The 15525-nt window shown below is 39.5% G+C and overlaps 1 protein-coding gene across 1 annotated transcript; it reads right to left on the bottom strand.

Moving 5' to 3' along the window:
- Window positions 1-1561: 1561 nt before the first annotated feature.
- tmc2b (transmembrane channel-like 2b) lies at window positions 1562-10270 on the bottom strand. Its single transcript, XM_053326120.1, has 20 exons — window positions 10225-10270; window positions 10047-10088; window positions 9404-9803; window positions 8184-8330; window positions 7203-7293; window positions 7037-7118; window positions 6820-6926; window positions 6630-6728; window positions 6293-6435; window positions 6035-6182; window positions 5629-5823; window positions 5330-5509; window positions 4600-4758; window positions 4291-4419; window positions 3474-3541; window positions 2679-2918; window positions 2434-2559; window positions 2135-2213; window positions 1890-2019; window positions 1562-1782 (listed from the first exon to the last, which is right to left on the bottom strand). Exons 1-20 carry the CDS (start codon window positions 10268-10270, stop codon window positions 1562-1564), a joined length of 2832 nt encoding a protein of 943 aa, XP_053182095.1.
- Between the last annotated feature and the right edge of the window lie 5255 nt (window positions 10271-15525).

The following is a 15525-nucleotide window of genomic DNA, read 5'->3' as shown; positions in this document are numbered from 1 at the left end:
ATAGCAATTTGACGCCAGAATGAATTATTTTAATAGGTGTCATACAAAAACATTTAAAAAAACATTTTACAATGTATTTAAACAGATTTCCAAAGGAAATCAATAAATTAATTGACCCATATAGATAACCAGTAGACCTTGATTTCAATGCCGTAAACATGGTGATGCCCACTCCTTGCTATATATCAATCCAATCAAGTTTATTTGTCACATGTCATCATATATGGTACAATCACGGTGAAATGTAATCTCATCAGTAGAGATTATCATGATGTGGACATCTAAATACTTGAAGCTATCCACCCTCGTCACTGAGGACTGTTGATAATAAGGCAGACGCAGTTTCTTCCCTGCCTCTTCCCAAAGTCCACTATTAGCTATTGACATGCTGGCATTCACGAGTAGGTTGTTGTCCTTACACAAGTGGGTCAGGTCCTGTACTTCCTTCATGGAGGCCGTTTCATTGCAATCTTCTGTTGAACAGTTGGGACAGTAGGCAAACTAGTTGGTCCAGTGTGCTGGGTAGTGAGGCGCAAATGTAATCTTTGACTAGCTATTTAAAGCATTTCATCACTACAGAGGTGGCTGTCATTGGGCGGTAGTCATTCAGGTGGGCTGCTCTTGTTTTCATGGGTATGATTGACTTTTTGAAGCACATGGGAATGACAGACTGAGCCAGAGACAGGTTGTATACCATTGTGAACATCAGTGCTAGTTGGTCAGCACATTGTTTGAGGACCTTCCCACTGATGCCATATGGTTCTTCTGCTTTCCCCTTTTGCCTCCTTTACTGCTGCTTCTACTACTGCTTCTTTCTGGTTGAGGAATGATGTAACTGTAGTTTTGGGCACAATTGCTTCTGTGGTTTCACAAATTAAATCCACCATAGACTCAGTGACTCACTGGTGACTCAGTTGTCATCAGTGATGCAGACGGTGGTGTCCTGAAATGTGCTCCACACTGCTTTGTTTAGTGCAGACTGTAAGGTGGTCTCTGATTGGCCTGACCACTTCCTGACTTGCATCACTGGGGGCATGCATTGTAGTTTGTTTACATACTTTAACCTCAGTAAGATGGCCACATTTTGCCTAGCTGTTTTTGAATAGTGTGTAGCAGTCAATATGTTGATGGAAGTCTTGAGTAACCTTCTTTAGGTTAGGTGTATGAAGTCTCCACCTGTGGTGGGATGTAGACCGCTGTGATAATGACTGATAAAATCACCTGGTTAGAAAGTGTGGTCTGCATTTGATGAAAAATAACTCTGGATCAGGTGAGCAGGAATGGGATAGCACTTTAAGTGCTAGTTGAATGGCGCTGTCCAGTTTCTGGGATTTAGCCACATTTTGGTGAAACAAAGGACATTACAGTTCTTGATATTTTGTGAATGTAATATCATTGTTTCAGACAAAAGTCATTCATAGTATACAGTATATAGTTAATGTCCCACCTTGAAACTGAGGATATTATGGGATTGGACTTTGGAGGCTGAAATGTTCAAATGCAATAAATTAGAGTTCTCCAGCAGTTCATTTTAATAGATTTTTGGCCTTTTATTGGACTGTTATTTTCTCGGAGGCCCACCTCGACCTCTTCCTCTTCCAGGCCCAGGTTGAGGCCCCCTGGCATTTCCAGGCCCCCCTCTTGGTCCTGGGGCACGGGTCACTGGCCCTCTGGGGTTAGGTGCAGCCAGTGACACTTCTTTTTGCAGATTAACCCCTTTCCCATTTGTTGCTGTACCTGGCTTCATTTTGGGAGACTTGCTGCCCTTCTCAATTACGACATCTGAGAAGATAGATGGAAAGTAAAGATAGCGGTGAGGACAGTCGGGTGCAAATTGGCTGACAGTATTAAAGGAGAGAGAGAGAGAGAGTGTGTGTGTTTGTGTATACCAGGTGGGGGTGGCTCTTCCTTAGTGGGAGGCGGGATTAAAGTCTTGTCTGGCAGCAGGTCCTCCAAGTCTTTCATCACTTGATTAGTGCTGTCCTTGTTGTTCCTGCGGTTCTTCTCCTCGTCTCGAGCCTAAAAGTGTCCACCAGCATGAAGTGATTAATTTTAAGTTTAGCAAAGTAGATAAAAAAAAGGGAAATGGGAAGATGACAAAAATTAAATGTAATGAGAGAACATTGATACTAACCATTTGCATTTTCCTTTTAAGGTCCAGGTTTGCTTGTTGGTATCCTTTTGACACTGTATTCAGGTAGTAGATAGCCAACCTGTTGTACAGTATAAGCAAGTCTTTTAAAAAAGGAATTACAATATGCCAGGCCTGGACCACAGAGGTCATACCTTCTGCATTTGTTCTATATTTGAAAGTTAGCCACCTTTAAATTATATTATTTTCTCCATAATGTAAGCTCAAAAGTGCCTATTTTTTAGATGATACAACATAGTATTTAAAAAACAATTTAAAATGGATATTTAAGTAAGACTTACACCATGAGAAGAACAGCAGGCAAGATGAGTCCAGGGTTAGTGGCATAGGAGAAAATATTCCCTATGAAGGCAGGTAGATCCTGTTCTATAGTCTCCATAACCACAATATACATATTCTCTTTGCCACTGGGGGGGAAACATGATACATGATCAAATACACTGTACAAGCCTTTGGATAAAAAGTGTCCATCAAATGGGTAGTTTGTATTTCATTATATGTAACAACTGTACTGTCCCCAACTGACCTGAATGGCCCACAGTCGAAGGATGGAGACAAGGTCATGATAGTGTAGACTACAGGCAGCAGGCTGAGGAAAAGCACAAGTAGGAGTAGGCCCATGTAGAAGTTGTTGGACCGTGAGGCCTTAAAGACTCGCTCATGAGGAACATTACAGGACATAACTGCCCAGCACTGGAAGTACATTGAGGTCAGGAGACGCAAAACGTTCAGACCCACCAGACCTGGAGCATAAAATGCGCCCATCCTGAGGAAGACAACAGGTTCAGCAACATTAATTAAAATGACTGTATACTGCCATGATCAAGCAAGCATACATTTGTGATGTGTTGTGTATATTTTTCTTTTGTGTAACTTTGTGTGCTGTATTTACTCTGTACTGTTTGTTATTGTGCTCTTGTCTTTGCTCTGACCTGCCAAGGTCTTACAAAAGATGTAATGCTTCAAGTCTATAATCTGGTACAGTGCATCAAATGGTGACATAATGTTTGAGCTGTATACTATCCCCTTTAAATAAAATAAATGAATAAATATATCAGCTTCCTCCAAATTCTACATAATCTGATCAATATTCAATTTTAGTGAATTAATGTGAATAGTAAATATTACTTTTGCAACACTTTCCCTCCATAATTACTATAGTAAAACAAATAACAAGCCAGTTTGTGGAACCAATCCACCCTCTGGGTTTTGCAGCAGAGGAAGGCCTCATTAGCCAGCCATTAGACCCATTAGTGAATCACCAGTTAGCGAGAAGTAGATAGAAAATAAAAATCAACTATGTAAATGTGGAGTAATTCACCATATCATTCCTTGATTGAAGATAAGCCCAAGCACATTTCCACTGATGTCAAACTCTCCATATGAAGGCTGGAATAAACACAACAACATGATTAGCATGTTCACTTGAATTAATAAAAACCATCTCGATACCACTTTGCTTTTGCTCCTCTCTTTCTCTCTCTCTCTCTCTCTCTCTCTCTCTCTCTCTCTCTCTCTCTCTCTCTGTAATTAACTTCTCGTCAGAGTGTCCTGTTCCACTCAATGTTGGAGATCACCTGTCTTGCCAGATGTCATTGTATGGTATCAAGTTGACTTAGATCCATCATGGACTGTGCTGCACTGACAGTGTTCAATAATGACAGCTACGCAATAATGATAAACACATTCACTGACCTGATATGCCCCCATTCAACTTACAATCAGCTGTATGAATGCAGATATAAGGAGCTTTTTTTCTTTCCTCTCCCATTAATCATCTCAAATTATATCATGACTCGTCAGATTTATCTGGTGATGCTTTGGAGTGGCCTGACCCCTAGGTTGGGAACCACTGGACTAAACTTGCTAACTGTATATAAAGTACAACAGTAACATACTGCTCTAACACTGATGCTTCACTAATCTAATGTCATATAAATAATATATCAGTCAGAGGGACCAAACCACTACTTTCACTGTAATACTTACTACATTACTTACTACATTTTACTGCTGTTCATAAAGGACCTTTACATGTAATTAAGTATTTTTACATTGCCGTATTGCTACTTTTATTTAAATAAAGATCTATATACTTCTTCCACCACTGCCAACTGACAAACACTGCAAGCACTTACAAATCCAGCCTCCAGGTCCCAGCACCAACAGTAGTTGAGAAAGCGGACAATGACAGCTCGCAGGAAGTCACCAATCAGGATGGTTAAATAGGTCACCTGAACATCCGAGACAATCAGCCTCACAAATTCCTACACAGCAAAAGAAGCCAGTAAGACAAATAGCACAATAAATACAAACGTCATAAGAATAAATTAAGACTGAACGATGAAATCAGACATTTGTTCTTTCAGGCTTGACTGCAGATGGCAGAAAAAATATGCTGCAAACCAAGCTGAATTGGTAAAACAGTATATAACGCTACTACTCACTATTCCTACTGCAGTTTCCCAGCAGGGCCCCCTGATGACGTCTGCAGGGTGGACATTGGGAGGAGGCACGTCTGTGGTGTTAAAGTGTGAGCTGTAATTGGCATAGTGCTGCTTCAAAGCCCATTCTGTGGCGTTCTTGATGGATTTTTCACTCTCCAACTACAGAACAGAGAATACATAAAGTTCAATTCAGTTCAGTTGCTTTTATTGTCCCCTAAGGGAAACTTGACTTGCAGACAGTTTAAAAACTATGTTAAAAGAATGTTCTTTAAGGCCATGCTTCCAATGAGCCTATCTGTTCTGATTGGTTAACTCCTGGTAGGTGCCCCTTTGCCAGACTGCCACCAGCTGCAGGGACTACGTAAACCAAGCCCCCAGGAAGAACACTTGTGAAACCAATTTGATACAGTGACCAAATCATAAGTTTACTTGAAACCATACATTTACAACATCGGGGTCAGAACATAATGCACATTGGCCCAAAAAGCATTTTTAATCACAACCTACACAAAATGACTTGGTTTCCTATCAGAAGCGATGTACTTTGGCCTTAAATCATTAATATCTACATGAATTTATTATGAAAAAAAACTGTACATGCTGAGAAAACTCAAAAAAGTGACTCTCAGTGAAAGCTCTTATAGCCATATTTACATGAATGAAATACTGCAAGTATGAAAATCACTGCACTACTGCTCAGAAACAGGACATGCACACACATAGGCCATACCTTGGCAGTAACCTCATCAAACAAGGCAAAGAGGAAGGTGTAAAGGTTCCCCAGGAAGAGGGCAAAGATGCGTCCCAGTTGCCACTTGAGGGCAATACGAGGGTGATAGTCCTCCAGCTCAGCAATGGTCTCAAACAGAGGAGGACACACCAAACCCAGCAGAGACATCACAAACTCCACCTGGTGCATTGGATGATAGATGGGGGTTACTAATCTCAGTCTCATTTTCAATCCTCAACTCTCCCAAATTTCTTTAGCTCTTTTTTTCTCTAAATCCCAAATGTTTCATGTCAACCTGCCTCATTCTTTTCAAACCAAGTGAGCTTGCTCTGTTCCACATTAGCGAACTCCTGAGAGCGTTTCACCACGAAGTAGATGAGGTATCCACTGCCTCCAAGACAGCAAAGGATCAGAAAGTTTGCAAGAACCCTGAGGAAGCGACGGAGGTGGATGTTCTCATCCTTCTGGTTCTCCTGTTCATCAACAATGGATTCCTACAGCAGGATGAAATGAGTCAGATTTATGAAACAAAGTTGTTTCAAGTTAGAGCCACATGCTTGCTTAATACACAACATGTCTGGTATTTTCTTTCATGACTGATGAACTTTGGTTCACAATCATTATTATAAAAGGAAACTGTTGCTCTGTTACAAAGCTCACCTTCCAAACACACACACACACACACACACACACACACCTACTAACCTTAAAGCTGGTGGTGATGGAGGCGTACTTATTGTCTGCAGTTTCAGGGTTTCCTATCAGGTAATCCCAGCTAGTGAACATTTTCCAGCTAAAGGTGAAATCTCCCTCATCTCCCCCGTCCCCTCCCTCATTTGAGTTACGAGCCATCCTGAGAAAAGTAACATATATAGAGAGAAAATAAATAAAGCCAAACATCTCCATCTGCATTCATGTGTGTGTGTGTGTGTGTGTGTGTGTGTGTGTGTGTGTCTTGCCTACGTTCTAATAACAACCATCAGACTGTATCCAAAGATGCCGACGCCCACCAGCAGGTATGAAAGAGGGAGTCTGTAGTGCAGCCCCCCAAGTGTTGGTGCATTGTTGTAGTAGCCATAAAATAAAAAAGAGTACTTGCAGTATCCCTGTTGGTGTATAGAAAGGAATATTGTAAGTTATTTGTATGTTTTTGAGGTTCACAATTTATATTTCACAAATCACAGCACAATGTCTTTCCTGCAGTGTAGATTTATTTACAAATCTGTGAGTTTTCTGTTTACTTCAGTGACCACCGACAAATCAGTTATAGTACAGTCATAAATAAAGCTAAGATCCTCACACCAAAATCAAGAAGCACAGAGTAGTCCATGGCTGTAGCCTGCTCGTCTCGGGGCACAGTTTTCCTAGGAATGGAGCCATAGGGAAGACCCAAGAGAACCTAAAAACAGAATAAAAAGGAAAGGAGGGGTCTATTAGCATGCACAATATCTGCTTCATCAAATATCTGCCAACATGAATAACAACTGTACCTCAGGAAGTACCACCAGGCCAAACATGAGCCCAAACAGAACCAGATTCAGACCATACATCCACCTCAGAAAAATGAAATACGATGCCACAGATGACCCAAAGTGACCTATGAGCAGGACAACAAAGAATTTGATTTAGAAACTGTGGTGATAGCTTGTTAGAAACAGTCTTGCTTAGTGATTATTTTTCAGATAATGTCATCATGGCAATACCAACTTTCTACTTCTTTAATCTTTCTCTCCCAGGGTATGCAGGCTGTTTTGAAGTTCTCAAAGTCACGTTTAAACTTGATAAGTTTCTGGGGGGGAAAGGGTCAAAATAAATAATGATAAACCAATAGAGCTGCTGTAGCTCTAAGTAGCACCAAAAATGACTAGATTACCTTGGTCATCATGACTTTGAACGCATACAGCTTCCTGCCTTTTCCTTTCCCAAGAGCCCCTTCAAACTTTTCAATAAACTCCTGGGCCTCCCTAACAGATGAAACAATGAATGAATGAGTTAGTGGTAACAGGCTGATTGATGATAGTACTCTGCATATGTTGAGAGCATGGGGCAGGAATGTCAGTCAGCCACAACAGCATGCATTAAACAGTGTCAAGCTCATGAAAAAGTTAAAGCAGCTCGACTATCGAGTTCCCTTTCCAGATCTGTACATACAGAAACATGCACAACAACTACAAACACACACCGACCTACACAGCTCCCTCACTTGGGTCTGGCAAGGCAGCGGCTACTGTTTACAGTACCTGTTACACTGAGAGGGAGATGTAGAAACGGCTGAACTACAGCCAGCTTTGTGTGTATTTTCATGCAATTTATAGATAACTGTCATTATATATTTATTGTGCATTTCACAAAGGGGATAATTTCTATAATTGAAAACAATTAGTCATGTTAATTTTCAGAAATTTCTAAAGGATGTGATTTCCTGTTGTCTTTTTCTCTGTGCAGACTTCAATTTGTTATCTACCAAAAGAAGTCTTATTTGTGTGTTCAGTCAGAGGTCAGTTCTACAGTGTTCAGTGTCAGAGTTTAATGACTTTAATTTGCAATGTCAGTTTCAAAATATTCTACTTGCAGTAGTTTTGATCTGATTTAGTTCACAGCGCTGATAAAGAGTAGCATCAAACAGCTAAAACAGCAACAAACAAGCTTTAATAATGCATAATCAGCATCACATGTACAGGACATTTGTGATGTTAGGCATTGAGGAAAGTGCTTGTAAGCAATAAATAGAAAGCAAATGCGCAACAAACAGCAGCAATCCTTCAAATCAGGTTCAATCAGCCAGAGATGAACTATGAGCAAGCAGGCAGAGGGAGGATGTGAGTTAAGGCTGTTGACTGTTTTTTGTCTTTACTTGAGCAATATGAGTCTCCTCTTCATACGCCAAGGTTTATTCCTCAGTGTGGCGATCAGTTTCTTCTTCTCCTCTACCTGTTCCTTCAGGGCTTCCATCTCTCCCTCCGACAAAGATTCTTCGTCAGATTCAGAGGAGGAAGAAGAACTGATAAAAGGAAAAAGCAGTCATGCACCATGGCTTTGCCAAGATGTTACTTAAGCCAAACATGAACATCAGACACCTGCTTGTCATGGACAGGCTTATACAATTGAGAGGATAAACAGCAATTCAGTCATCATGAGACAGTTTTGGTCATAGTTTAAAATCAAATGTTCAGTTTTACATTATTTACATCTTTTGCATCTGTGACATCATGTTTTATGAGCATGTTGAGTTACAGCAACATATGTCATAACAGCTTAAGTGAGTCCAAGTTAGTCATGTACATACAGTATGTGATAATGTATTTTTAATAAAGTTAATGAAAAAAGTTAAATGCATTTTTTTTTTTAAACTATATGACAGCATTCAAAGCCACACTTAAGCTCTATGGTCAGTAACGAACATTACAGATCGATCTGAAAGTTGCAGCTGATTCAGAAGCTGTTTAAGTCCTCACTAAGACCAAGAAAAGGGATCATTTTAGTCACACTTGTCAGATTTTTACACTGGCTTCCTGTTTGTCAAATACTGCCGTTGGTTTATAAGATGGTGAATAGTTTAGGGCCAAAAACTATTCCTGATCTGCTACATTACAAACCATCCAGACCCCTCAAGTCATCTGGGACTGATGTTTAGTGTTTAGTATTTCTGTTCCACACATCTGGAACAAACTCCCAGAAAATTGCAGGTCTGCTGCAACTCCCAGTTCTTTTAAATCAAGGCTGGAGACATTTCTGTTTATTGTTGACTTTTATTAAATCAAATTCAAGGCTTTTGATTAATACCTTACACTCACTGTAACTTTTACTCTGCTGTTTTATCTGTCTTATTCTATTTCTTTTTAACTCTTCTTAATTGCATTTAAATGTTATTTTACATTGCCTTGTTTAAGTATGTGTATGTAGCACTTTGGATTGCCTTGTTGTTAAAATGTGCTATACAAATAAGCTTGATTTGCCATGTAACATATTTGTTGTGATATCATTGAAGTGATTTACACTCTGTTAACGATTCAGCCACTGCAGGTGTGTGGAGCGTGCAGATAAGCGAGAGACAGCTCTCAGAGAATACTGCACCTGCTCATCTTCCCATTCTTCTTTTTTTTGTCCTTCTCACCACCTTTATCCTTCTCTCCTTTTCCTTTAGCATTCCTCTCCTTCTCCTTATTCTGTTGCTCTTTCTCCTTTTTGGACACTGCTCTCCCTTTTTTCTTCCTCCCTTGATCCTCTTCACTCTCTTCATCGCTCTCCTCCTTAGTAGCTTTCCTCCTTTTGGAAGCTTTTGAACCTTTGCTTTTCACACTCCTGTTTTCCTCCTCATCCTCTTCATCGCTTTCACAAACCTTGGCCTTCTTCCTCCTTCCTCTCTTCCTCGGTGTCTCATCCTCACTCTCTTCATCCTCCTCATCATCACTGACCGGTTTGGTTTTACGTTGAGGTTTGACTCTTCTGTTTTTACTTCTTTTCCTGGCCTCTTCTAAGACACACATAAGCACATTTTGGACAAGTAGCTGAAGTGAAATCAAGTGGATAGTGAAACAGTTTTTTCTAGCTAATTAAAATGACATAGAACAATAATAACAGTGAACCAAAAAATAGAAAAGTGACAGAAGAACAAGCGGGTGTTTTTGTGCATCACACCTTCTATAGAAATAGACCCATATCCTACTTAATTCAATATTTACTCACTGATGAAACAAACAAAAAAATGTCTACTCACCTTCACTTCCAGTGTCTAACACAGCATCAACGTCAATCCCAACTGTGAATATGAAGTGACACATCTCAAAAAGCTATATTATGTTACACATACAATCATGATAAAATGAGGTGACCATCCAAAAGCAGAAAAAACAAATAAAATAAATTGGCATATAGGGGGGAAAAATCCTTCTCACCATCTTCAATCTTAATTGCTGCATCATTTCTCTTCTTGGGAGGCATTCTGTTGAGTCCTTGTTAGTTAATTTTATCTTCTTATTCTCCAGTTACTCCTCCTCTGCTCACTTCAGACTCTGCCTCCTCTCCGTCCATGAGTTTCTCAGTTGGAGCGGCTGCAACACCTGTGATGGCATTGTGTCAAAGAGCCAGGATACACACACTCATGCACTCACACACACACGAAGGAACAGGTGGTGCTCTGTTTAGGCTGTTTAAAGACCGGGCTCCTTGACGACCGCCGAAGACACAAAGCCTGTTGAATGACAATCAGGAGCACAGTGGAAGAAAATAGAATCTATCAGTTAACAGAACTGCAAATCAAAATGCTAATTGATATTTGACTGGAGCAACAAGACCACATAGACAGTCCACATGCTTTAATCTTTGTTCAAATTGGATGATGGATATCAACTTGTAATATTATCTGTATGCAGTTATACAAAGAAATGGCCTTGACACCAAAAACTGATGTTTGACATGTTCCCATCATTCACTTGTGACCCAAAAAGGGGACACCAGAACAAATGTAGGCATGAAGTTCAATGCCCATTAAAGTTGGATGAAAGCTTAAGTAAACCTGAGTGAAAAGTAAAACAAGCTGCTGTATTTAAATGCAGCACACACTGTTCTGAACATAGTTCATCTATGACTTAAGTAATTATGTTCATTAAAGGGATAGATCCCAAGAATTCATTAAGAGATTGTGATAGTAATGAGGACAATGTAGCCTGGAATGTTGTGTTCACATTATGTGTTACACCCACCAAGATGTAGCCGCTACCATATGGTCAAATGTCAGATCTGACCTTTTGAATAATGCAGTGAAACAGGAGATGTCGATCTGCTATGCAGCTAACACAGACAGCAACACACTTCCGGGGGATTATATGAACGAGCAAAAAACGATAGGGCCAGCGCTGTCGAAAAAGTCCAAAATGACGAAGGGTGGGGGATTGTCCCAAAACTTACTAAAAGGGGCCAAGGGGGGCGGGCTGAATAAAAAATGAGCAAAATCAAGCACAGTGGGGGCGTTATGTGAAAATTGTGAAGGATTCTCCAAAACGGGCTGGCACAGCCGAAAAAGTCCAAAATGATGAAGGGTGGCGGATTGTTTACTTGCCAAAAGACACACACTCATAGATTAAAGCAGTGAGAAGAATGTATATTTGTATATGAAGGTCACAGTTAGCATGTGTCCCAAACACATACTTACTGTGTACACAGTATGCATTTAATCACAATAAATATTCACTATATCAATAAAATTACTATTTACCATTCTGTTTGCTGTAGTAGATCATATTTGCAATGCCCAACTACAGGTGAGGTATTTCTGAAAAAACATTTTATGTGGACAAAGTATGCATATAGTACCTGAAAATATCCACTAAAAATCAATAGAATGACTTTTTACCATTGTGTTTGCTGTAGTAGATCATATTTGCAATGCCCTAACTATTACAGGTGAGGTATTTCTGAGAAAACACCTTATAATTCATTGTACTGGACTCCTACAAAGCTAGGCTGATATGTAACGATCATAAAAACAAAAATACAAATATAATTATTTTCTATGACTCAATAGAACTTAAAGACTGTGTAAAGTGAATTCAGACATTTTCTTCTAAACACATTAAATAGGTCTTAAATATGTTTCTAAAAAAGGTGTAAAAAGCATAAACTGTAGAGGTATAAATACATTCAGCGCACACTACTACTACTCAAGTCTACAGGTAACCAGTTAGCTGAGTGAGCCGCCGAGCTAGCCACCGAGTTAGCTGCTGAACTAGCCACCGAGTAGCATCCATGATGTAGATGTAGCATCCATGTCTTATATACAGTCTATGGTTTCTAGTAGAGGTGGTGGACTCGGTGGGCAGTACAGTGTCTGGGAGCAGAGAAAATGGCTACTTTTTACACAACTTTGAAGCCTAATTTCATATATTTGGCAATTTTTTTAATCATTCAAATTTGGCAGGGTGGTTAACAACACACTTTCATGTGGTATGTCAAACTCAGAACACATATTTATTCTTACTTTACACAGACTTTAAATACTCATCCCACTTACAAAATTAGATGTGTCTCAATCATCCCCTCCGGAATGTTCAGGTATCAGAGCAGATTGAACTCCATCCCTGGTCCCTTTCTACAGTGCGAGGAAGGTAAGGCAGCAATTAGCTTTGTGTGAGATTGTAAAGATTAAGTTTTAATCATGGTTCATTTCTAAAAAGGAACAAACAGGAACATGGTTTTATTATGAGCTAGCTAAGGCAGCATGCTGTTATATAATGGCTAACGTTACATTGTGTACTCAATTTGACAGGGAAATGTAATGAATGATGGATAATGAATTGTTGTGTCCATCTCTCTAGAAAATGAAAACACAAAAGCATTTCTAACAAGTAAATGTTTTTACAAACAGGAATATGGATTTATTTTAGCTAGCTAATGCAGTATGCTGTTTGATGGTGGCTAACGTTACCTTGTGAAATCCAATTTGAAAAGAAATGTAGCTTAATGAATGATGGATAATGAATTATTGTGTCCATCTTTCTAGAAAATGAAACAAATGAAAGCATTTCCAGAAATTAAGTGCTTGACAGAGAAGAATTTTCTCTTAAAGCAGCGTGCCGTTTAATGCCAAGTCACTAGGGATGGGCCACTCTTTCCATGTTCTATCTGATCATCTTTGCATTGATTTTTGACTATTTATTTACAGGCACACATTTCAAGATATTTTCAAGATTTTGGAACAACATTGTCAAAATTTCACACAAAAAAGTCAATGTTTTTTATTAAAAGTTGGAAGTTAAGAAGCCTTATTTTTTTCAAATAAAAAAGGTTAAACAATATAAAGTTACATTTTCACCAAAGAATAAAACAATTATATAAATGTATTTTTAAATGGTAAGAAAAAAGCAAAACAGCTGTAGAATTTTGCCACAATAATGTAAAAAAATAAAACTTTTTTTTTTGAAAAACTGTTCACATCATTGACTGTATCATTTTGGCTGATATTTCTCCCATAGGGATACAGAGTATTGAACAGGCCCATCCCTACTAGCTATTCTGTGAACTCCGTTTGGAACATAAATTTCAGGAATGTTATATAATGAATTGTTTACTTTACTGACTTGTCCATCTTTTTAGAAAATGAAAAGACGAAAGCAAAAAACAGATATATGGGAGGATGCCGGAGGAGTAGAGACTGTTGTGAGACCATTTGCAGAGGCTAATTTGTCCGTCAAGTTAGGCATAAAGTACACCTCATCGGTGTGGTCTGAAATATGCCACACACTTTTTGGAAATGATAGCAAGACCAAATGACATTGGTTGTGAGTAGTATGGTCTGAAAACAGGATAAGTCTTAGGGAAAAGGTCACAAGATATAAGTGTCAAGGCCATGAGCCTGTAGTGACCCATGTATTTTGTCAATCTCTGACAATTCCAGGCAGCTCTCCATTTTCTGCTGTTTTTCGACATGCATGTGAAGATGCAAAGGAGATGATTGATGCAGAACAGTCCTCAGAACAGCCATCAGATGACAACCTCTATTACTGTCCTGGCATTGTTAAAGTCCTACTGGATAATTGCATGCCAATATTCCCATTGTGGAGGGTTAGGGTTATGTCAGATATGACACAACCTGCTGTTGACATAAACAATAAAAACCTGAGGCAACAAGAAGAAGTAAATGAAGAGTGGACTGATACGAAAGACCAGGAGGAACACGAGGACTTCAATGATGAGAGGACTGATCAAAAAGAGGAAGACGAAGAGTTGGTGGAAGACAGGACTGAAAAAACAAGGGAGACAAATTTTAATGTTGAACAATAGTTTGGAATAGTAAAACACCACATCTTAAGGGGAAAAAAAACAATTGCGACCTGGGAACTTTATCCGAACCATGTACAGATCCCTACAGGATAGATACATTGAGCATATAATGAAACACAACTTGCCAGATCGTCTCATTACAAAGCCTTAGATATCCATGGATATAAAGTTGTCAGAGGAGACATGGGCCAAAAAGGATCAGCCAGAGTTGAAAGCTGGGCAGTCCAAATACTACACTGCTCCAGACACAATGCCAGTACCTAAACAGAAGAGGGTGAAAAAGAAGAGCAAAGGCCATGTCAAAAGTGATGATCATAAAAACGGAGAAATAAACTCAAACAAGGCCTTAGACCAGGGCCGGCCCGTGGCATAAACGGTCTATGCGGTTGTTTAAGGCCACAACCACTAGGGGGGGACCACACGATCTGTGGGACTGTATATTTTGCCAGCTATTCACACTACAGTGTGGGATTTTTACATATAAATGATAAACCATTACATTTAAGCCCTTCCCAAACGAGTTGCCACAATACCGATTACTCCTACTGCCATATAAATCTCTGTAGTTCACATTATCTTCAGTCTGTAAACTTTCCTCTGTCCTGAAGTGGCTGGATGAATATACGTCTGCCGGTTGAGACACTAACTTCTGGTTAGCTATCTGCTAACTTCAACGCAGAAGAAATAATTTAATTATGCAGCTCTTCAGACTGTCCAGATGTTACCGGACAGATGGATAAATTCTGCTTATAGCGATACGAGTTGTTTCATGGGAGTTATATGATGTTCAAACTATTTATTTACTGTTTTACAGCCGCAGCAACGAACTCTGTGTAACCATGGTAACTAAGATACACAGTAGGTGTAACCATGGTCATTAAGATACACAGTAGATAATGCTACGGTAAGGATGTTACAAGGACTATTAAGACTCACAGGACTTATTAGATTAACTCCATCAACTATATAAATGTGATATTTAAACACTTGTGGTGTTTTGATTTTACATAAATCACTTTTAAATCCAAATGAAGAAGAGAGGAGAGCCTCTGCTATCCAGGAGGGAGAGTGTGTGTTTCTATCAGCAGCTGCTCTGAACATTTAGTGGCATTGAACGGCCAAAGATGAGAAAACTGGAGATAGAAAACTATTGACGCCACGTCCTGCTTTGAGTATACCCAATCAGTACCGAGTAAACCTCAAGCCCCACCCAGAATTTTTTCGGGGCCGAACAGTACCTACCCCGAGGCAGGGACTCGGTTAGACTCCAACCCCGTAAAAGTTCCGGGAGATCGTCCCTTGGGGAGGATCCTGCAATGGAGACAGGGCTATTTATACTGTACTCATGCTCAGAGAAGAGCATAATGCATTTAATCCTAAAAAAAGGGTACAATTTTCTACCAAATGTTTACCTTCAT

This window comes from Scomber japonicus, chromosome 9, assembly GCF_027409825.1.
Source record: "Scomber japonicus isolate fScoJap1 chromosome 9, fScoJap1.pri, whole genome shotgun sequence".
In the NCBI taxonomy this organism is placed as follows: domain Eukaryota; kingdom Metazoa; phylum Chordata; class Actinopteri; order Scombriformes; family Scombridae; genus Scomber; species Scomber japonicus.
Note: the sequence above shows the minus strand (reverse complement) of the source record. Positions and strands in the feature narration are given on the sequence as shown.